At 34.1% G+C, this 23,911-nt stretch overlaps 4 protein-coding genes across 10 annotated transcripts in view; all 4 read right to left on the bottom strand.

Annotated features, from left to right (window-relative positions):
* The window catches only part of LOC120327588 (uncharacterized), a 29,410-nt gene extending 16,917 nt beyond the window's left edge, over positions 1–12,493 (bottom strand). The window contains exons 1-9 of one of the 5 annotated variants that reach the window (XM_078114714.1): positions 12,156–12,493; positions 11,264–11,479; positions 10,144–10,218; positions 7,433–7,515; positions 6,626–6,667; positions 6,282–6,378; positions 5,433–5,515; positions 3,091–3,258; positions 466–577 (exon numbers count right to left, since the gene is read on the bottom strand). In XM_078114714.1, coding sequence (XP_077970840.1) covers positions 466–577; positions 3,091–3,258; positions 5,433–5,515; positions 6,282–6,378; positions 6,626–6,667; positions 7,433–7,515; positions 10,144–10,218; positions 11,264–11,479; positions 12,156–12,159 — 880 coding nt within the window. In that variant the 5' untranslated portion in view covers positions 12,160–12,493. The remainder of the gene's footprint in view (positions 1–465; positions 578–3,090; positions 3,259–5,432; positions 5,516–6,281; positions 6,379–6,625; positions 6,668–7,432; positions 7,516–10,143; positions 10,219–11,263; positions 11,480–12,155) is intronic. The other 4 variants (XM_078114715.1, XM_078114712.1, XM_078114711.1 and 1 more) reach the window with 4 other exon arrangements.
* Positions 12,494–14,086: 1,593 nt separating this feature from the next.
* On the bottom strand, positions 14,087–19,010 carry LOC120327946 (UPF0488 protein C8orf33 homolog). Of its 2 annotated transcripts, none has more exons than XM_039394322.2 (5): positions 18,772–19,010; positions 17,826–17,854; positions 17,149–17,283; positions 16,695–16,829; positions 14,087–14,888 (listed from the first exon to the last, which is right to left on the bottom strand). In XM_039394322.2, exons 1-5 carry the CDS (start codon positions 18,849–18,851, stop codon positions 14,692–14,694), a joined length of 576 nt encoding a protein of 191 aa, XP_039250256.2. In that variant the 5' UTR covers positions 18,852–19,010; the 3' UTR covers positions 14,087–14,691. The 2 variants fall into 2 exon arrangements, with proteins under 2 accessions (XP_039250256.2, XP_039250257.2); XM_039394323.2 differs by having other exon boundaries at positions 17,149–17,278.
* LOC120327944 (UMP-CMP kinase 2, mitochondrial-like) lies at positions 18,834–20,448 on the bottom strand. Its single transcript, XM_039394320.2, has one exon. It carries the CDS (start codon positions 20,446–20,448, stop codon positions 19,039–19,041), a length of 1,410 nt encoding a protein of 469 aa, XP_039250254.2. The 3' UTR covers positions 18,834–19,038.
* Positions 20,449–20,484: 36 nt separating this feature from the next.
* LOC120327945 (uncharacterized) lies at positions 20,485–23,829 on the bottom strand. Of its 2 annotated transcripts, none has more exons than XM_078114718.1 (2): positions 23,214–23,829; positions 20,485–22,432 (listed from the first exon to the last, which is right to left on the bottom strand). In XM_078114718.1, the coding sequence occupies exon 2, from the start codon at positions 22,391–22,393 to the stop codon at positions 21,650–21,652; it is 744 nt and encodes a 247-aa protein (XP_077970844.1). In that variant the 5' UTR covers positions 22,394–22,432; positions 23,214–23,829; the 3' UTR covers positions 20,485–21,649. The 2 variants fall into 2 exon arrangements, with proteins under 2 accessions (XP_077970844.1, XP_077970843.1); XM_078114717.1 differs by lacking the exon at positions 23,214–23,829 and having other exon boundaries at positions 20,485–21,559; positions 21,643–22,657.
* Between the last annotated feature and the right edge of the window lie 82 nt (positions 23,830–23,911).

Here is a 23,911-nt window from a genome sequence, read left to right as displayed (position 1 = left end):
AATATGAAAAAATAAATTCAATGATAATAGAAATTACTTTTATTTCCGGAATAGTATTTAAGTAAGGCTGACAATAGGAACTGTAGCATCGGAGTGTGACTTGTTTTCACGGCAGTCGGAGTCGCATTTTAAATCTCCCTGAAATCTGAATTTTGAATTCCCCATGGTCCATATTTCAGACTTTCAATGTTGATAAAAAAACGGTCAAAAATTTTCTATGAAAACCTGAATAGTATCAAGTTTACTAATAGCATCTAATAATATTAAAGAATGCTTAGATTGTGTAGGGTCCTTTCATTATTACACCCAAGGTGAGGTTTATAGGGTTTAAATCCGAAATTTTCAACCTGGCTGTGGCTAATATTGATTAGTCCAAGCAACGCAACAAAGGTTAAAAGAAACAGAAAAATAATGAGTAAATATCGTTTATGAGCAAAGCACTCAAATGCAAAATTCAAATCCAACCGTTTAAAATTTGCTTCTTTTCAGATGCGAGACTCTGAAGTACAGGATGATTGAAGTTAATTGCATCTGCTGGTACTGCATTTAATGCTTGTTTAATTTCTTCATATTGTTGCTAAAATATAAGTCAAATATTTAGAAAGCAGAAAAAGGGAACGCAATATAAAAAAGTGGAAAAGTCCGTCAAAAATTCTTACAGCAAGAAATGAGTTTGTATATTCAGCCACTAGAACTTCTGCAAAGTATATTGTAGAAGACCATTTTGATAAGAAGATAACAATTGCTGTCCTCAAAGGCTAAATTAAAGTTAACACAAACACCATGCAAGAAAGGTTATTGCAAAAATATAATGTTAATGATACCTCAGGTTTAATTTTAGTTAATAATAATTTAATAAATAACCATTTTAAATTGGACCAATACACCATGATCAGAAACATTGACTAGCACAGTTGAATGGGGGTACAGTAACTGCTCGATATGTCCTGAGTAATTATCATGGTTATTTATCCATGAATAACTTTTTGCTCAATAATTGTTATAGGAGTCACAAATTTCAGCGAAAATAAAATAATTATTACATGCAAATTTCTGGATGAATAACTAAAAAAAAATTCTACAGCATTTTGTTTTTGAGTGATATTGAAAATGTATGGAAGTATGCAATAGATTATTACATATTTGGAAGTGGTAAATCTAAAATATGCACACTCATTATTAATACAAAGGGAAGACCATAATTCCTAACCAAAACTAGTTTATATTACATAATATCAGAGGATTAATATTCTATCTCTAGTATATGATTTATCTACAAAAAGTAGATTACATAGTTCAGTGAAGCATGTATACAATGCTTTCTAATTAGGGTCACAAAACATAATCCAGTTTCCTAGAACAGCTGGAGCAATGCTCTATTTCCACTGCATAGCCTATGGCAGACAATGTTAATTCAAGCAATAAAAACTTAAACTGTCTTATTATAGTTACAATATAATTATAAAAATGTATAGTGATAGATACTGCTGCTATGGAGAAACTAAATAGCGCAAAATTACTACTATAAAAATAAAATAATATAACAAACAAAATTTCACACAGGTTTAATTTATGGTGAATCATAGCGGAAATTTGTCATTCGACACAAAAAAATCCAATACTACATATTGTATAATGGTTCAAAATGAATGTCAAGATTAAATTTGTTGGAAGTTGGTGAAAATACAAACAAAGAATTTCAAATTGAAGTTGAAGTCTCCTATATTTTTATAGGCTGTTATCCACCTTCAGTCCACAGTCTCTACACAAGCAGTAAATATTACACCCAAAGTGAGGTGCATAGAATTTGAATCTGAAACCTTCAACCCAACTGTGGCTAAGATTGATTTGTTTGGCAGGGTAAACACTATACCTCCGTATCCATAACTAAGATCATCCACGTTTAGTTTGTAAGTTATTGTAAAACTGTGCAAATAATTAAGTAAAGAGAAATCATAATAAAAAGTGCGAAGGTTAGAAGAAACAAAAAAAAATGGTAAAACATGTCAAAAAATTTATCAAGGTGCAAGTGAATGATTATTATTAAACCTACAAGAAATTACAAAAAAAGTAAACCACAACGAAGCGCTACTCTAACCTTGAAAAAAATAAAAACAAAACAAGCTACCGTAATTGATATTTAGATTCAAAAAAGGGATATATAAAGTTAACAGGCTGGGGGATTATCAAAATCAAATGTAGCGTACGTAGTGTCAAATTTTTCATAACAATTCAAACATATGAATTTCATTCAATTTGAGTTTCTTTTGAAAAATTGGCATTTTCATTGGTTGTTCATCTCAGTCAGCTTTCCACCATTTTGAAATTCAAAGTCATCAAATACACATCGACCTCTATTTGTTCCCAATACAGAATATATTATATTCAATATTCGATGGCAGAATTAATTTTTGAAATATATCCCAATTTCAGAGAATTCTAGATAATAAAGAAACTAGAATTCGGTTGGAAAACGAAGACTTATCGATCGAAGGTTAGGGAATCCCCCAAAACAGTGGTCTTACTCCATAGTGACACCGTGTGTCCCATCACTAATTAATTAATAACTCGCTAATTATACAACATAATCCATCCAAAATCAATAGGCTTCTGATACGAGCTATGATGAATGCACATGCAAAATCTGCACAGATCCAATCTCACTTTCGTGGGATATCGCGTGCATCTAACACACAGACAGACAAATACCTATCAACATACTTACCGATCAAGATCGATAAGTAACAATTCAAGACTCTTGCTGCACACTAACGCAAATGTTTCCCGACCAAAGTCAGACTCCCTTAGACAAAACGTTACAGAAATACATTTGTGTTAGTGTGCAGCAGGACTCTTGACTTGGTAGAATAGTCATATTTATTCCTGCTACAGCATCCTTGCAAAGATAGGGAGTTAGTCTCGCACAACCCAACTCAAAGATAAAGAAACAAGGTGCTGATTACAGTGGTAATTTGGATTAGATAGATTAAAATAAACAAATTAAATTCGCAAAATTAATATTGAAAATAAGAATATTTTCATTCCTATGTGTAGGAATGTGTTGCAAGAAAACCAAGCATTTGGGATCACCTTCAAAACTTGTGATTGTTTCATCACAATATCCTTATCCTTCACATGTTGGTCGATTTGTAATTTCAGATTACTAATTTCATTGTTTTTTTCATTGAGATATTCTTCTGTGTTCTGAGCTGCACTTATTATACTTTCTTTTTCATTCAGTACTTTACGAAGTTTTTCCTGATATGAAGGTATTCACCAAAATCACCAAATGAAATTGAATATTCGGATAGTTTCTAAATTTTTTATATTCAATATTTTTAAATCTTGATTTTAAGAATCATTTAACATTAACTGGAAAAATCATCATTGTAAGTACCGTATATCCTCGCATTTAAGCAGACCCTACAAATCGTGACGCAACTATCACAGCAAATGGTTGCAAAAGAGAATTAATGAAAATGATAACCTATACTGTTATGTTTTACTTTTATTAATAACTGTAAGAAGTGTCTCAAAATCTTGCCAAAGTGTAAAGACGCAAGCGATCACCTGTATGACAACCAATCACAGACTGTTATTGCTGTCATAGCGTAAACACGCAAGCGATCACATGTATGAAAAACACACCAGACTGTTACCGCTGTCATAGCGTACCAAGTGCTGTTTCGAGCGTGTGCGTGCATGGTCTTATCGTGAAAACTTACCGCATATAACAGACCCTTTAGTGCAATCAGAGTTACGCATGTATAAGCCGACCTCTTATTTTGGCAACTATTTTTTCGAGTTTCAATCTCAGCTGATATGCGAGGATATACAGTAATTGAAGTTTTCTCAGTATGACTAAAAATGTCTTCTTCTGATTACTGAAAATGGTACAAACAGAGAACCGATAAAATCACAGTTTAGCTTATATCTGTCCAAATTCAAACGTGTTCAATATACATTGATTTCTATGTGTTCTCCATTGAACACCCAATTTCAATATGCATGTATTCAATATTTAATACTAAAATTTTTTTTTAAAATGTATTTAAAATAGTAAATTATTCTGTTTTGACCATCACTGCTTGAATCACTTTGCATTCTCAAAGTGGAAAATGAACATAGAAGAAATTTTGAAAACAATGGAATTTGTATACTTTTAAACAAAGTAATTTGAGTAAAGAAAACAATGGTCTCTGAAGGAAAGAAATGTAACAAATGGATGATGATAGGTTAATAAATCAAGAAAAAGTAGGATTTATTACACATTACCATTGGATATACTATAAACTTCATAGAAGGATTTCTAACAAAGGAAATATACAACAGATGTAGAAAAAATCACCCCTTTCATACATCTTTTCAAACTATTTTTATTGATGTCATTCCGAAACTTTGTTTATTTGTATTGGATTTTATGGACATCAAAAAATCAAACTAAAATTAATCTAGGATTTACATGATTACTTAACCTCAAACGTTAAATAATGTTTGTATTACGATAATTATATTTTAAAAGTTTATAATTTAGAGTTGAGAATGGTTGAATCATCACACGACATGACATTGATTTATTAATGATTAAATGGGCAAAACACACCTTTTAAATAATTATTTAACATGACAAGAGTTACTTCCAGAAAACTAGTAAACAGACGGCATATTGACTAAAAAATAAATATTATACAATGATTAGATAGCTTGTTTCCAAAACAAGTATACCAATATAAACACTATAAGGCAGTTTCCAAAATTCGTGTGATTATTTTTTAGACCCAGATTTGAGATTGAATTATGACTAGCAAGTATTTGTATCATAATGAACAATATTCAATTCCATAGGCTTGATCCTTCATTAGCCATATATAATTTCCAACAAATTAATTTCAAGTAATATCCATTTCTAATGTAGTTGGAATGTATAAAAATGTGTGGCCCTTATATAATTTCCCAACCTTATCATAAATAACAATAGGGAGAGAAGATTCATTCATCTATCTATTTCAGCCAGCATTGTGTTACAGTGAGTAGCATGAATGCAAATTTTCTACTTTGCAGTGTAAAGAAACATGGCAACAACAAAAAATCTACTCAAATTGGTGAGAATTTCAAAATGATTCAACATTCTCAAGATAAGATATTTTATGTTTTCTAAAATGGCGTTTTGATAATTAACTTGACGAAGGGAAAGTCAATAAGATGGCTCAAACATATTCATATGACATACTTCATCTAGCCCAGTAATATAGCATATTCTAACAGAATTTTTCATACTTAATCCGAGAAAAGGAAGAGATAAGATGGCTTAACATTAAATCAAACCACAACCACTCGCCAGGTCCAGTCACCAGTGGAATATGGGAACAGTTAATTGTAACATGTTCGTTGTCCAGATGTGTGGACTTGACTAAATGAAAGCCAATACTTACTTTAGCTTCTTCCACTTGCATTTCCAAGCTTTCTTTTATATTTCTCATATTTTCATTTTCTTTTTGATATACCTGAACTTCGGCTTTAAAATAAATTGAATGAATTATATTTGAAAAAATCATGCTAGTCATTGAAAATAAATGGAAAATTTGGGTTTTCATTCAAATAATAAAATTGATAAATAGTTAAATCTAGACGTTTTTATGATTATTACGAATAAATTGATATACGGTACTTTACAGCAACGAAGGCCACAGAATGAAGAGGGTCCTTGACTAAATGTGGGAAGAGGTATGAATCACCATAATGAATAGCTAGAAATAAATATGGTTCTTAGCACAAAAAAAGAAGTATTAAAAAACTCATTGCTGGGAAATTTCGTTGGTATAAACTATAAAGTAATCTCCATAAGGCATGGATGAAAACTAGGAGATAACAGAACTTCAAATACGAAATAGTACTGATATAATATTTTGAGAATGGAGGTAGGTAGAGCAACATCCAAAAGAAATTAAAAAATAACAAGGCAAGGGTTTGAAAGGATTCATGATAATAAAGTCAATTTGTAACAATAAGTCACAATAAGTCACACATACCAGATAGTAAGGAGAAAGTAATATAACGAATAATAAAAATAACTACAGCTCTCTGTAATCTCTAAACAATAAAGAAATGTAAATGTCCAGAATTAGGCGGGCAGAATCAAATCTAACATTTATTTATTTTTTTAATTACCGTAGCTTCACGCCCCTCAAAAAATTGTCAACACCTCCCCTCACGAGATGCGCCTTATCGTTTGAGCACCACTGGTTTAAAAAAAGGCAGTGGATGATTAATAGTATACATACCATGAGCATCATTTACTTCTAATGAATGACTTCTCAAATGCTCCTGATGCTTCTTTTTCAGTTCTTCATGATCTCTATAAATTTTATCATGCTTTGACTGCAAAAAGTTTCAATTTCCATTAATCATGCAATTTTTTAATTTTCTATTATTATATGATTCTCACTCAGTTGAGAAAATAATTTTGGCTGAAAATATAACAATGGTCTTTTCAGTTCGCGGCCCACTTTTATTGCCATTATTTCTGTTTTCTTTCCCACAACTGAATATTAATGTATGAAAAAAGACAATGTATCCGAATGCGATTTCCTACAATACTGAAACAAACACAAGTACAAAGACTCACCTCAATTGCGCTTTTTTCCGAAAATAAATCCTTATTTATTTTCTGAATATAGAAGAAGAATTTCAGTAAAATGTCTGAAGGAATAAAAATTTGAGTTCACCAAGAAAATCTATGCTATGCAATTAACTACAAGTGTTCTATAAGGAAGCCTATTTCAGTAAACCTATGTCAATCAACTATTTTTGATCTAGGATCTGTGACTGGAAAGCCGAGGCTACCAGAAATTTCAGTGGCTCCAGCTCCTGATCATCTGACTATTTTTTCACATTTACAATTTTCTGATACCTTATACAAATAATAAAATCAACCTTTTTCAGCTTATAATTCTAAGTTTAATTTCAAAATTTGAAACGAATGCTTATATCACAGTTTTGATTCCCACTTCCTCAAAACCACAATTTTTTATGTTTGTTATCAAGCTCAAAAACCCCAATGGCTTTGGAGACAGCGCTGGAGATCAGCTGCAACATAAAAAATGAAGTTTCAGACTTGGAGCTATCATGGTTTTGAAACAGCTCCCCAGCCCTGATTATTACATAGATTAATAAACTGAGGAAACAGGTTGGAAGTCAACACATAACTTATTTATGCATTACCAAATGATATGAATTGCGTATTGAATTATGAATTGTAAAAAACTTAAAATTTGAGTGCACCAGGACACTAGCACATTTAGTTTTTGTTTGTGAATTATGGAAGAACATCAGAATATTAAAAATATAAACTATAAATATAAAAAATTCATATAACAAAATTCCTTAGAATTCCAATTACAGTTGATTCACAAACTGGACTTGACTTACTGACCATTAATTTTTTATTTTCATTATTCAGTGCTTCATTCTTGTCTTGATGTTCAATCAACATCTGTTGGATAATTGTTTCTTTATCTATTTTGATAAAATTCAATTATTTTTCAATATAGCAAATACTTATTTTTTGTCATACATTACAAACAACGATGATAGTAGATAGAACAATGAATTCGTTGAATAGATTAAAAATAAAAACAGTACCTTTTGTTTATAAATTTCAGCAATGTATCAAGAGGTAAACAAAAATTGTTTTGAAACTGAATTTAATTGCTTGAGTTGAATCTCATCAAGTGCTATGAAGGATTTAAGGTTAAAATCTATTTATTTCAGCACTCAGTTTAAGTAACAACCAAAAAAAACACGTGCGGGTCTGGCTAGTGAAGGTGATCTGCCAGTGGGATAGACATAACTCAATTATGGTCTAGCTAACTCTGAATGAACGAAAGGATCAGTTTGTTTTTTGATTGAAAAAAAAAGGTTGAATATCAATTTACACTATAAAAATAATTTCAAAATTTGTTATTAAATCTTACCATTAGGCTTGCACGTAATTGACAAAAATCAATTCCGTAATTACGGCAAAATCAATTACGTAATGACCCCGTAATTGCGATATTTTTCCACGCATTTAAACCTATCATAACAACCAATTGAATCCACTTCTTTTTCGAATGGGACATTGAAGTTGGGTTTTCATATTCTTGGCAGTACTACACGCCGTCGACAGATGTTAAAGACAACTATCAAGGAGTGAATTCAAATAAATTTTATTCTGATTTTTATCTTTTGTGTTAGCTTTGGTTTTCCTTTATCACCTTCGCAAATTAACCGTCCCATTTTTATGCGATCAATTTTATTTTATCATTACCGACACTGGTATACGGATATTTATGGAAACGATAGTTTTTTAAAACCACCTTAATACTGAATAAAAATTACGGGTTTCTAATTTATTAACCAACGACGAGCGTATTCACTCGTTTGATTATACTTGCGATTTCCTCGCGACGAAGACTTGTTTTTGCAGCGTCTTCTGCATTATCCGACATTACTGCCTTGTTAAGCATTTTATAATAATAATTATTGATGTCGACTTATTGACGATATTCCGATTACCATGCTTCATTTTACATTTAATCATCTCGCGGACTGAATGTTTATAACATTATTTGCGATAAATTTAGATCAAATATTATTTATTTGAGTATAATTTAAATATCGAACTTATATGATATGCCTTCTCCGAAAATACAAAAGTTATATCGCAAAACAATGCATTTTGTGACATTTATTTTACACTCACGACATTTATTTGCTAACTCAAGTCGGCGATCCTATCGGCCAAGATTGACACAAGTTTGGTCGAGTGCCGGTGGTATTCAAGTCGACGATAAATCAAAATAAGTTGGCGCATTTGGTAAGACAGTTAATCATATATGGCCGAAATATTGAGAAGAATTGTGAAAAACATCATGCGGACTGATATATAACGATAAAACCGTTAACAGAACATCAAGATTTTGTAATAGAAAATGGATCTCGCACAGAATAAACACACTGGCTCATATTTGATTATATATGATAGCAGTTAAATTTTTTGCGGTCCGCGAGGAATCCGTCGATTTGCTGTTTCTCTGCCGTCTCAATCGCTTTACCGATGCCGAGAAGACGAAGTTGCGTTGGTTCATTACGCAATCTCTCTTTTGTCGTCATATTGCTATTTGATAAGCGCGACATTAATTATCACGGCGCGAGTGATCAATCGCTCTTTTCGCTTATTTGGTTCCAATTCGTCGCGAAAACTCTTCGTTAAATTTCACAAGATCGTCGTGTTGAAAGGTTATGGATATTTTCCTGTTTATACCCCAAGTCTGAAATAAAACAGACAAAAACAGTATGATATTCCATGTTCATATATCAAGTGTTTGTATTAACAATAAAGAATGGTTAAGCATTGCTAATCCACACTTGGTGGGGAATTCCCACTATTTAAACGCGTGACTATAAAATAGAATAAAATAGAAACGGAACATATATACCATAAGTACCGGAAAACTGGAACAAGTAAATAATAAATAAAAGTAAAATGGATACAAATGTTTGATAGACCAAGTTTGAAAGATTGATCTCCTGCGTTCATTAGTCATTTCACCCGAAGAAGTTGAAACCGGGCGTGTTAGCGTCCATCGGTCTTAACACAATTCTTCCCCCTATCTACGGTTATTATGTACATTGGCCATGGCCAAGCTAGATAAGATGCGAGAGAAGTTGAAACCAGGTGTGTTGGCGTCAATCGGTCTCAACGCAATTCTATCCCTTATCTACGGTTAAGTTACGGGAGAAGTTAAAACCAGGTGTGTTGGCGTCAAACGGCCCTACTCAGTTCTTCCCCCTTAACTACGTTAATAATTTACATTGGCCATGCCAGAGAAGTTGATAATAGGTTAGTGAATGGCAACGCGTCATGCCCTCCTTCACCTACGTAGCAAGAAAGGTAAAAGAGAGAAAAACGGCTGCGAATACCGGAACTCTAACTTCTACTTGTTGAGCTTTCATTTTTCGCAATCGCCGAAATTGACTGCTTTGAAGAAAGCTCGTTTCAATGCAATAATTACGACTTTACGTAATTCGTAACTTCCCTTCCGTAACTCAAAATAATTACGTAATTACGTAAATCCGTAAATTACGTGCAAGCCTACTTACCATCTTTGATTTTCTGCAGGTCTGTTTTTGATTTCTGCACAGACTTCTCTAATCTTGCACGATCTTCATATACCGCTGAGTACAATAATAATGTATTTATAAATTTTGTGAGGGGTTGTTACAGTTCCATTTTAAATAAGGTATAATTTATGGCTCCACACAAGTCACAGCCACCCAATTCTATAAGGCCACAAAAAAAAAATTCACTTTAGCATGGTGTACCTAATTTATTACATAATTGTTGAGCTATTAGAAAGGACTTTGACCAGATGGCTTCAGCAACTTGTGCAGTCAACATGAACCCAATATATAAACAACAAACATAAAAAATATGTTGATTTTCCAAAATATGGTTATTAAATATGATGTAATAAAATGTAATAAAACAATCAGGACTAGAAACTTCGAAATTGAAGTTTTTAGTCATAATTGTGGTCAATAGATACATTCAACTTTCCAAATTCTTCGAAACTGGACTCATTCAACAACATAGGATACCATGTTTGGAAGAACTTGGGAGCCAGGAGTTTCAGCATTCAAAAAATCAATAAGCCAAGCAAACTAAAGGTCGGCGCTATAATGATCCTAAATATTTTTTTCCTCGCCAAAGACTGTTCCTTTACTATTTGGAAGCTAGAATCAAAGTAGAAATTTTTTCAATCAAGAAACTGGATTCAAATTTTTGAATCGCTTACGATCAAGTGTCAGATTGTGATTTTCATTGCTCTAGTCCATGGCTTCCCAAACTGGGGGCAGTGACGCCGAGAGGGGACACAATTTTCAAGGCTCACAAAGAGTATGGCAATCATACACAAGGTACTATATCTATTATACTTATTTGAACATTTGATTTGAAACAAATTATTCAAAAATAAATCTCACGATTTTGAGAAAATAGAAGAATAAGAAAAGCGGAGCGCTTTCATAACTCTGCCGACTTTGATCGTAAGACCCGAAAAGCTTGAATAGCAATGCTGACTTAATAGGGGACGCAGAAAATCTTAATATATTGAAAGGGGGCGTGGGCTCAAAATTTTGGGAACCCCTCCTCTAGTCTACAGCTCTGATAACAAATGATAATCCTCATCAATGTTTGACCAATTTCAAACAGGATTTATACCTTGCAATTGAGATGACAAAGACTTGCGTTGTGTTTGATGCTGAAGGACTTTTGTATCCAGATATTTTACTTGCACTTGAAGAAGATTATAGAGATAAAATCCATATCCAATACAGACGATCAAAACAAGAATGATGGTTGTCTGTAGCATTCCTTTGTGCCTCCTAGTACACATGGTGGAGGACAAGGCAGGCGATTTTGATTTGTTGATGTGAACTGAAAAGAAATATATAGCATCGTTAACTTAGTATAAAACAAAATTTATGATACCTTATGATCTATTACAGAGTGAAATAAATTATTTTTCACATTTATCCTGCAGAAAGGAGCTGATATGACAGTTCAACCCTTTGCAAAGTCTAGGATAAAAGGATAATGACCAGGGTGTCGGGTGTCGCTGCTCGATAACCAGCTTCAGAATTTTGGTTCTCCGCAACTTCCCTTCCCCAGTAAAACTGTGTACATTATCATTTTCTCAAAATTTTTGCTTGTGATATTGTTGAAAAAAAAATAAACTTGACTTGGCCAAAGTTCTGAAAAGTGATTACATGTATCACTCTGCAGCTTGCAGAGATTTTCTCCCATAGTATTTTAAATTTGTGTACATACTGAATGCACAGTAACTGTATTATTTAGCATTTGCAGAATGAATGTCTGCAGGTATACCGTATGCCTGTATGCATAGGCAGCGCAAACTTTTTTATTTTCAAGTATTTTTTGCTTGTTGCTTAATGGAATTCCGTTTGTCTAAAATAAGCTGTGGTGTGCCACACAGTGCTAAGTTAGTGCACGGTTTCGTAGTACAGTAGTACGGAATTAGCTGCATCACTAAAAATACCTACACGGTATGTCTAGGTCTATAATACTGGTAGTGTAATAAAAATTTACTTACGCATTAAAAATTCTGCTGGCTCTTTCGATGATATACTTGCAGACTGAAGAACCGAAAAAGCAGAGTTTATCCAGAACTCACTTGGAAATGGAAGTAAATGCCAGTGGTGCAGCTCAACGTACTACGGACCTATAACAGTATAAGCAAATACGCAACCTGCTATATATGTATATAAACAACAGACCTAACCGGATATATGGGATTGTATTTTCTTTGACCTACGACGTGTCGGCTCCCTCTAGGCGTGTTGACAATTTTTCGCGGAAAAATAGTTGGACTTGTAGCCCAATGTGCACAAAGTGGACTTGATTGGGAAATATATATATAGGGAACTATACTCGAATTCAACACTGCTAACAACAAAAGGAAATATCTGGCCTAAAAATTCATTTTTAATTACACGTAGGAGAAGATAATGCCTTTTCTTTTTCATACGTGTATATATCGTCCGGCCTTTAACCCTTTCCGTGCGGTGGGCACGTATACGTACCCACGACAAAACTCGCTAGATTGCGGCGGGTACGTTGATGTACTTCACTGTTTTATTTAGAAATGGGTCGCAAACTGTTGGTCTAGTTTTTCCGGGTTTTAGTTTATTGATAAGAAGTCTTCTTCGAGATTAACATAAGCGACGGTAAATCTCGCTTTCGTTTACGACGGGAATTTTATTTGCGGCGGAACGAGGGAGTGTTTTTGAAATTTATGCAAATTTCGGTGTTTTTTGGGTGGTAATAGAAGACATAATATCCCTTCCAGCTACCAAAATATTTTGAGTTAGATCACGAAATTGCTACAGCAATATTATGCTATTGTTTGCCAACCACGAAGCGGTAACAGTAAAGGATTTAGCGAATATTTCTATTTTCTATCACAGTTTAAAGTTTCAACTCCCAAGAAAAAAAAATGCCTTTTTTCTATCCGGTTTGTGACTCAGACCACCACTTTCAAAAAACCTTTTTATTTTAATTGCTAATTGCAAGCTCTTTAAATAAGCTTTCCAACGAGCCGTCAGTGGGCAGCAGAGGATCATTAGTTTTTCGTTAGTCGATCGATTAGTTGTGGGGGTACAAATGCATAAAATCGGCGTAGCAAATACGATTATTTATTGAAAAATAAAAATCGCATGGAAAGGGTTAACTTCAAGGTGCTTCCCCGAGCTTCGAAGTCCCTATTTACATCCGTAATATTGACTAATCAGCAAGGTGCAAAATGTGACGTAACAATAGACATTTTAGCGGTCGCTCAGACACTTTTGTCAACTAAACAGATTTTCAAGCATGGTTGTAGGCATGTTAGTCGTTGACTGATACCTACTAGGATATGATTTACATATTTATCCTGGGGGAGTGATAATCTGAGTACCGTATTGTATACGACATAATCACACGGAGAACCACAGCCTCTCACCCGGCACGTACTATGGGGTTACGGTACCGGTAGTTGGCCAGTTACTTGTTCTCAGAGGCGTGGAATATTAAATAGCACAATCTAAATCACTGGTGAGCCATGGAGACATTTTGAGGTGGGCCACAGACCAGGGTTGTTGATTGAAATAATTGATTCGTCTACAAAATCAGCTTCACACGTTTTGTAAAAACAAGATATCTATTTGCAAAACATGATTCGCCGTTAAAACGCATTGTGACTCAACAAACACCTTCTACGGCATGATGACTGTAGAAGGGGAATAGCAATTTCAATAGTAGCGTATATCGAAACATGGGAATCAGACATCAGTTGAATGAGAAAACGAAAGTTCATCAAAAATTACATTCAATATAGATTCCATCTTCTCCTGAAAACTGTGAAGTAAAAGGACAGTGTGTTTTATGCTATAAAGTTTTTGGACATCATTCATTGAGACCATCAAAATTCAAACTTTATCTGAAAGCAGGGTTTTCCATATCGATGCAAATCAAAACAAAGGCTCGGAACCCACCAAAAATCAATGTATTCGTTGATAATGTTCAGCAGCAGAAAACCCACTAATAGTCAGTTGAATAAAAATCCATTCGGAAACTCTTTTCTATAATAAAAAAACTTAGTGGGCCACAGAACTTTCGCGCAACAAAAAGTGGGCCACGAGCGAAAAAAGGTTGAGAACCACTGATCTAAATGATGGTTGGAAACATATAAACTAGTATATGCAACAATCACTCGAAAAGTACCGGTAAGCATAACAAATTTTGCAAATGGTAAAGTATGATACAGGTATTTGATCTGAACCACTCTTTAGTGTAAAGCAAAATGTGAACATATATGCACAGACGGAAACAGTGCCAAGCAAGATGTATTTTATAGTAAGAATCCAAGAAAAATGTTAAAATGTAGTAAGAGAACCACACAGTAACACCAGATCATTCAGTATTTGAGATAATACATCAGCTGCATGCACTGTCCAAATACAAAAAGTAAGTCATATTGAAATGAAGTTCTTCATTCCCATTATGCCAGATTCCACCTTTCATTTGAAGTCACACCTTCTTCAATCTTCTAACTAAAGAATAATTATTGATATGAGAGCTATGAGCCCCATTCAATCTTTAGGTAGATCAAAGTTAAATCGAAATCCTTCTGTTTTCTCGTTCTCTTGTGTCTCAATTGTAAATTTTTCGAAAACATCAGAAAGAGTATTCTTTGAATTTTGATGAGAAGAACGTATATAAATACTTTTCTCTCCTGGGTCAGCAGAATGTGAAGTGATGGTAGAATTTTTCATGATTTTCTGAGAGTCTGAAATATAATATTGTTTTACCAGTACTGTATGGAACAAGAATGGTCTGGAAACTTCATTGGCACTAAACTAGGGATGGGCAATATAGAAGACCGAATCCGGAAGATTCGAGTCCCAAAGTATTCGAATCCAACGGGATCCGATAACAGGATTCGGTTTCCGCCTCTCCGGCGCCATGCGTCAATTTTTGTATTTCGGGTCTCTAATTTATCAATTATAGACGAGCGTTTTTCTCGCGTAGAAATCTCTCTCGTTTAATTAAACTTGCGCCTGCACGCAAAAAAAACGTAAAATCGGTAAACATTAAAGACGGTAATCTCCATCGGCATATTTAGGACAGGAAGTCGGCGAAGTACACCTCACGGCGAAGACTCGTTATTGCACTATTTTTGCGTATTCCTGCTTTGTGCTATCTAGGTAGCGTGTAATAATAATAATTATTTGTGCCGACTTACTGGTTACTGGCGATATTCCGTTAATCTGAATGGAACAATCTTTAATTGCTCACAGACGTGCCTTGCTTTCTTTTACATCAAATGATTTCTTGCTTTCTTTTACATCAAATGATTTTCCGTACAAAGTTATATCGCAAAAAGCGAAAATCTGTCACATTTAAATTTCCCCCTCAAAAGATTACAGATTTTTCAGTCCGTTTCTATCGTTCACGATAGACGCACGTTTGGGTGTCTGTAGTATACCATCGAGTGTCTGTAGTATTTTAGTCGCCGATTAATTTTAAAAAGTTGCCGCATCCGGCGAAAATAGTGACGTATTCAGTTTGAGTAGGGCCAAGTCTGGGTAGATAATGATATGTAACGGTAATCATAGAAAATGAATTCGCCTCTGGTTGTTATTACCTAATAGCTAAGTACGAATTCGGTCCGTTTCTATCGTTCAAGATGGACGCACGTTTGATCGAGTGTCTGTAGTATTTTAGTCGCCGATAAATTGAAAAAAAGTTGTCGCATCTGGTGAAGATAGTGACGTATTGAGTTTAAGTAGGGCCAAGTCCGGTTTAACGAGTCTTGCTCGCACAGAATAAAAAGTTGATGTTAATTGATAGTGGTTAAATTTAATATTTTACAACGGCCGCATATGTTGCAGTGGCCACACGCTGGTCCTGCATCTAATTAATTTTCAGCGGGTATGTTTCAGTAAATCGACAGACTAACATCAGTAATGATTTAACGCCGTTTTATATCTATTTTTGTATTTAACCGCTTACTATTAAAGTGTGTAAAGCGCGTCTTAATTTAGATAATCAGTATTTAGGTTTGACATACATTTGTCACAATTGAAGGCAAAAAATATTGTAATATTCCTAAATTTTATTGTCCTTAGTATCAAATGAAATTCAATGTTCAGGACATTTCAAAATTAATAATACATTAAAAGTAATATATTTGCAATTTTTTAAAATCTAAATCCAATAGGGAAATTCCCACTATTTTGAAGTATGAAAATAGAATAGGATTCGGTATTCTGGATTCGATTTAAGTATTCTAGAATAGTACATCATTTTACATTGCCCATCCCTACACCAAACATTTCAACTGGATCATGACCAATTATGAAAGTATTGACCAATAATTATCTTTAAAAACGACATGGTCTGGAAACTTCATTGCCACCAAACACTTAAAGAGGATAATAACCAACTAGGAAAGTATCAACCAATGTTCATCTCTAGCAACTTCATCCCTTTCGACAAATAATATTGATAAAAATGAAGACTTCAAATTGTGATTGACGAAAAATACCGCTGAATACTAGCACAAAAATAATTTCTCAAAGCCAAGAGGTACCTTTGTACCACCTGGCCTCTTCATCTGCAATCTTTTTTCTGTAATCTCCAAAATATTGTCTCATAATTTGTCTTTTTTTCACGAGCGGTGCAGTAGATGAAGATAGGGTTTTTATGATTCGAACGGCTTCTTGCGCTGTAAAATTAGAAATTTCATAAAAAAATCATCTATACAAATATGATGGTCAAATCTGGATAATTGACTTAAATACCTATGTAAAAACTTAAGGGCATAATTAAATTGAGACAAGAACGAGACATATTACTGACATCATTTAATAAGGATGTACCTTTGGTAACCAAAATCCTATAATCTGTAGTTCCGCAAACTATATAACTGCAAACAAAGATCATTATGAATTGTCTCTTTGGACAGTTGAAAGTTTGTAATACCTTACAGCTGAAAATACAAACATCATTACAAGTCCTAGACCTAGAATACATTGTAGCATTACTTTGTTTTTGAGATGATTTCTGTGACATCAGGCCAACTCTCAGCTGATCAATACACCAATTTAATTCTTTTTGTAGTTTCTGATCTTCAGATATTTCTTCATTATTTTTAATATTTTTATCTTCCTTCACCTGCACTGATATTATAGATTGAATTAAATTCAGTATATCTAATAAGGGTACTTTTCCGAGGTATTTGTGGGTGTTGTGGCTAAGTTTAATAAATCGAAGCTGGTATTTTCAGTACTGCTTCTTCATCTTTTTGGTTGATTGGAATATCTTATGTTAGAGATGAGTCTCCAGCCATAATATTTTATAAGATGTATAGCAGTCAGCAGATTATCTTATGTCTCCTTACTGAATCCATCCATATATATAAAGCTCTACCAGATCATCATTATAGATGAAACTAGAATGAAAGATCCTTATACCTGTATATAGTTACATATCAGCAAAATAATATGTTGTACTTTCCTAAAATGATGAATACTACCGGTATTTTAAATATTATGAAAGTTTCTTTCGTGTACACACACACACAAAGAAAGATGAAAGTCAAATTTGTTTCAATATCCTATGTGAAAAACTGATTGCATCTCACATAAAACTTGGTTATATAATATATGTGCTTAGCAACATGTTCAAGTTCAACCTATCAGTGAAACAAATGTAAACTTACCAGTAACACTCGTTTCATCCAATTTTGGGCTGTAATGGAAAACAACCATAGTCATTTTGCAATCTAAGAAGCATAGTAAGAAGTTTCTGAGTGGTAAGATCATGGATAGACAAATTACAGGCTATGTCAACCACGTTCAAAAAGAGGGCTGAATTTGTTGCTATAGGAATGCCATTGAATTAATAAAGACTTGAGGCAATTGAAGAATGTGCGACTTGGCAATAGGAATAAATGAATGAGAACTACCAGTACTTGATTATTACTTATCGATTTTAATCGGTAAGTATGTTGATAGGTATTTGTCTGTCTGTATGTATGTCTGTTAGATGCACGCGATATCTCACGAAAGCGAGATTGAATCTGCTCCAGATTTTGCATGTGCATTCATCTTATCTCGGACCAGAAGCCTATTGATTTTGGGTGAATTATGTCGTATAATTAGCGAGTAAATAATTAATTAGTGATGGGACACAAGGTGTCACTATGGAGTAAGAGCACTGTTTTGGGGGATCCCCTAACTTTCGATCGATAAGTCTTTGGTTTCTGACCGATATTCTCGTTTTCAGGAATATTGAGGTCTATAATTTCCAGACTAGCGATTCACACTGCTTTTGGGCAAGTAATGAAATCGAAATATTTAATTTCAAATAAACTAGATAGCGGTCGGAGACCGCCGACTCATCAATCCGCGTTTTCGATCCCTTCGCTCTGACTCGACACCATGTGTTCCATCACTAATTAATAAATAACTCGCTAATTATACGACATAATTCATTCAAAATCGATAGGCTTCTGGTCCGAGATATGATGAATGCACATGCAAAATTTGGAGCAGATTCAACTTTGATTTCGTGAAATATCGCATAACATGCAAAAGTGTTTGACAGACAAATGCCTATCAACATACTTACTGATCGAGATCGATAAGTAATAATTACAATCTTACCTTCGAGATTTGACTAATCGCTTTTTAGACATTTTTGCCTTTGCAATTATTATGGAAAAATATCTAAAAAATGATAACATTAATATGAGAATCAGTGAAACCCGAGTATAAAATGTAGTAAGGTAGTATACGTCTCTGAGAAATGACACCACTTAAATAGTTGAATCTGACACTTGATTACATCAACACAATACAGTTAGTTCATTACTAGTAATTTAAAGTTTACAGTAGGAGGTAAAAGCATGCACTTTTAGATAAATAATATTTTCAGATAAACTGGCCCGCTTTCAACACTTCTAGACAATTATTGAGAACATCATCTTTCGTCCCACTTGCATCAATCTTTTGCATTTTAGGATTCTCCATACGGTTGTAAGATTCCTCTAATCGTAGCCGGAATGGTGAGGACCTCTCAAGTCGAAGTTCTTCATCTGTTTTTATTGTGCCACGTTTCAAAAGTCTATTTCTTCGTTCCTCATCATTTATCGTGAGTAGGAATACAGCATCAGGTTTTAAAAGATCCAAAGGCCACGAATAAACCCAGTGGCCTTCGGGTGGTAGACTTTCTATACCACCTACCCCAACATCAGTAGCAATAGCATAGGCTGCAGTGCTGTTCCAAAATCGATCTGCAATAACAATTCCATCATTAGCAGCTTCTTCAATCATTGCAGCAAATGCGTAATTGCCAAGGCTATAAAATGCTCTCCGAAGAAGTTGAGGATGAGAATCAAACTTTGGCCGCAGGTGGCAGATGCATTCTGGTGGCGATTTTAGAACTGTTGCACCAAGCTTTTCACCTAGGTTTTGTGTTAGTGTTGTTTTACCAGTAGCATCAAGGCCTTCAATGACAATCACAGGGTTTTTAGGTTTTAATGGGAGATTTTTCATCCAGTTTTCATTTTTTTTGATATATTTGTCACATATTGCTTTCAACTCCATGATTTCATTGAAAGAATCAAATTCGTTCAAAACGTCATAACATCGCTGAATATCATGATATACTGAATTTGTATCAGTGAACATAAAAGCTGGATGGACCTTTACTGGAGATGAAGCAATTAATTGAAACCCATTTAAGGTTATATTACTACCGCCTTCAGAATGATGACTGAGTAATTTAACATAAATTATGCCGTCATTTCCGCTTGGAAAAATTCTTAAGACTTCTCCGCTTCCCAGAGCACCACTTCGCGATACCAAATCAGAAATTTGCTTCTCAACACACCCTTTATCAAGTGAGTCATACAGCACAAAAAACCCACGTTCAAAATCCTTTTCATTGTTCAAACTGATACCTTGGTATACTTGATTTTTATCAGTAATACGAGTTTGAATGCTCTTTTTTAATTGTTCATGCCTATTTATATTTCTTGCAAAAGAATTATCGGTTAGAAATCCAGACAAATAGAACATGGATTTATCCTTTAGCAATGTTTGCAATTCTGTATTATCAGTAATGCCAATCTTATCCACATTCTCCTTATTTGATGTTTTCATATAAAGAGGTCCCTTTTCTGTCTCAATGCAGAAAATTTTTGATCCAAGGTCGGTTTGCATTTTGATTTGCGTAGCAACAGTTGTTAAAGTTTTAGAGAAACACTGATCGATTCTGAGGAACAATAATTTGCAAGAAAAATTTCCTAGAAATTTTCTCCATAAATTGTACTGGATCATAAATAAACTAATTTTACAATATTATTATAAAATAAATCTGGAATAAGATCAAAGGGTATTGGCAAGCATTTAAAATGATATAAGTTCTTCCCAAAATTTTTCTCTTCTATTTATGAAAATCATGCATACCGGTATATTACTCAGATCACAAAAGTACATTCGAACAACACATGCTGCATGATGAGATTGGACAAATATAAACTTTCACATTATGACAACATACATTATGACAGTATATTAAGTATATTTTGATTCCCTGAAAACGCATATACAGAACAAATCTATGAGTATGAACTCTCAAATAATTGGGAAAATCAGGAAAACTGGCAAAACAAAGGTTCTAAAACATAGAAATACATGCCAGTTGACCCATATTACGCACACAAACAATATATATATAAAGATAAAAAAGTTACGACATCTATCGGTAAGTTATGTAATGTAATGCAGACCCACTGTTCCAATATAAACTGTTCATGTCAAAGCGAACATGATTGGGCTGTGTTTATGATTTGGGATTTGTTTCCACCCCCCCCAATTACAGTACACGAATAATTAGATTGATGTAAGAAAATGTGGAATAGTATGTTAAATGAATACTGCGCAAGCAAAAATAAGAAAATTCTAAATATCTTAATTAAAAAAAAATTGTCCAAGTGGATAATATTATGCACACAAATAAAAAAAAAACATTCCTGAATTTTGATTTTAGAAACCTTTAATTTTCGAGTTTTTATTGTCAATTCAACTTTTGACTCATTTCCCAAACAATAACATTCTGAAAGGAATGAAAGTAGGGTTGAATTGATTTGCAATTCAATTATTTGCATTCTTGGACATATTTTCGTGAATATCCCATTGGAGTAAACTCTTTTCACATTGTTTAAAGATATAAGTTATCTCATAGGTGCACACTGTCTGTGAATTTTGATGTGGATTTTAATCTGCTTTTCAATATGGGTTACACGTACAAGGTTTCTCTCCACAACAAATCAATAAATTCCTTCGTATTGATGCCCTTTTGTGTAAAATTTTTCTGACATAGTTTGAAAGAATTACACTTGTAATGTACACGAATGGTCCAATTGTGAAAAGCCTTTTCCACATTGATCACAAACTTACAGTTTCTCTCCAGTATGAGTTCGTTTATGCACTTTTAAATTGGACCACTGTGAAAAGCCTTTCCACATTGATTACAAACTTACAGTTTCTCTCCAGTATGAGTTCGTTTATGCACTTTTAAATTGGACCACTGTGAAAAGTTCTTTCCACATTGATTACAAATAAAAGGTTTTTCTCCGGTATGAGTTCGCTCATGCACACGTAAAGCACATAATTCTGAAAAGCGCTTTTCACATTGTTTACAAGAATGAGGTTTTACTCCAGTGTGAGTTCGCTCATGCCCTTGTAAATGAGATAATCGTGCAAAACTCTTTCCACATTGTTTACAAACGTACGGTTTTTCTCCAGTATGAGTTCGCTCATGTGAATTCAGATGAGATGTTCGTGAAAAACGCATCCCACAGTGTTTACAAATATAGGGTCTCTCTCCAGTGTGAGATTGGTTGTGCTTGCGTAAATTAGTTAAATGTGAAAAATCCTTTCCACAAAGTTTACAGATATAGGGTTTTTCTCCGGTGTGAGTTCGTTCGTGCTTAAGTAAATTAGATATATGCGAAAATCGCTTTTCACATTGTTTACAAGCATGAGGTTTTTCTCCAGTGTGAGTTCGCTCATGCACTTGTAAATGGTATAATCGTGAAAAACACTTTCCACATTGCTTACAAGTAAAAGGTTTCTCTTTGGTATGCATTCTCATATGCCTGTTCAAATTCTGCTTTGATTTGAAGTTCTTCTCACATTGTTGGCAAATATATGGTACATCTTTACTGTTGGTTATTAAATTTAGCCTTGATCTAATGTTGCTATGAACAGCGGATTCCATAATTTACTGGTTGATATAATTTTCCAAGAAGCGGAATATCTAAGAATATTAGAAAATATTTTCATTTGGCACCCCGAACATTGTCATAAAATGTAGTAAATAGCTTTAATATTTTTATGATCAGCTTATAGCTTTCTTATCTTTTAAATGCAAATTTTGAATCGTCAGCTTGCTTTTCAAAGATTAGCTATGGCTTTTAGTGACATGTAATTTAGTATTTAAATGGTAAATACAACAAAACTTCCTAGAAGATAAGAGAATATAATATATATGTGTATATTGTAAAGTCCTTTAGTAATATGCATCATCAAAAGGAATCTGACGTAGTGTTCACTATAAGCGCACTTTTATGCCAAAACTGTGAGGTACAGTACCATACTTCTGCATTTTTATAAAGGATTGCAAAATCGCCGTTTTTCTTTTTCAAATAGAAAAAGTTGATCAATATGTAACAGTTCATGGAAACTTTTAAAACAACAATTTATGCAGCTGACAAATTAATCCCTCTCCAATGTTATAGCCAGATAGTATTATTGTGTAGAGATAGACTACCACAAATAATATATTTTAAACTCAACCTCGGACAACAAATAAAAAACTATTTTTGAATTTCAAATAAAACTTAAAGGGTATCATCTACTCCTACAGGCAACAACTGTCCTTGTTTCAATGAGGGACAACAAAAATTTATCTGATTTGCCTACAATAATACCTAAGCCGACAGCGAATCTTAGCAAGACACAGTCATGCAAATTGTCTAATTTCTGAACTAGGCTAGGACGATTCCTAACAAAAATACCCCAGCCTTATCTTATCTTACCTACTTTTCCAAGTGCAGTTTCAAGTATTCCATGGCGTCTGCAGCTGCCGCAAAACCATGGCGGTATTTCCATACCATAGCCGCTACGGCCAAACCTATGGCGACTGACTTTTTAGCTGCCACAAACCAATGTCGAGCTGCCGTTACCGCGGCAGCAAATTGAAAACCAATGGCAGGTAAAATTTTGCTGCCGTAACCGCGGCAGGTGGGCCGTAAGGACAGGGCTGTCCCTTATGGTGACAAATATTGGGTAAGTTGGAACGTTTTTCTTATGAATACAGTCTTGATGGATTTGGGGTTAGGGTTAGGGTTTAAGTAGATATACTTCCGCATGATCAATTAGAATTTGGTACATTAGTTTGTGAATATACCGTTAATACTGATTACTGAATACAGAATAGCGCTATAAGACTATGGCAAGAGCTGCCGCGGTTCGTTCGTGGCAGGAGCTGCCATGAAGTGGTAAGAACTGCGCCTCTACTTTTCTAAATAAGCAAGAATCACCATTAGGTTATTTGGGAAACTGGTACCGGTAAAATATTAGAAATCTCTGAAAAATCAGCACAAAACATCTCCGTAAAGGTAAATCTAGCTGGTCTGAAATTAGAGCTAACAAACATACGGTATACCGGTACCGTACCGTACCGGTACCGACAAAACGAAGTTAGGCACTTTCACGACGTAGGTACCGGTACGTA

This window comes from Styela clava, chromosome 7, assembly GCF_964204865.1.
Source record: "Styela clava chromosome 7, kaStyClav1.hap1.2, whole genome shotgun sequence".
Lineage (NCBI taxonomy): Eukaryota > Metazoa > Chordata > Ascidiacea > Stolidobranchia > Styelidae > Styela > Styela clava.
This window is presented reverse-complemented; position numbering and strand designations above follow the sequence as displayed.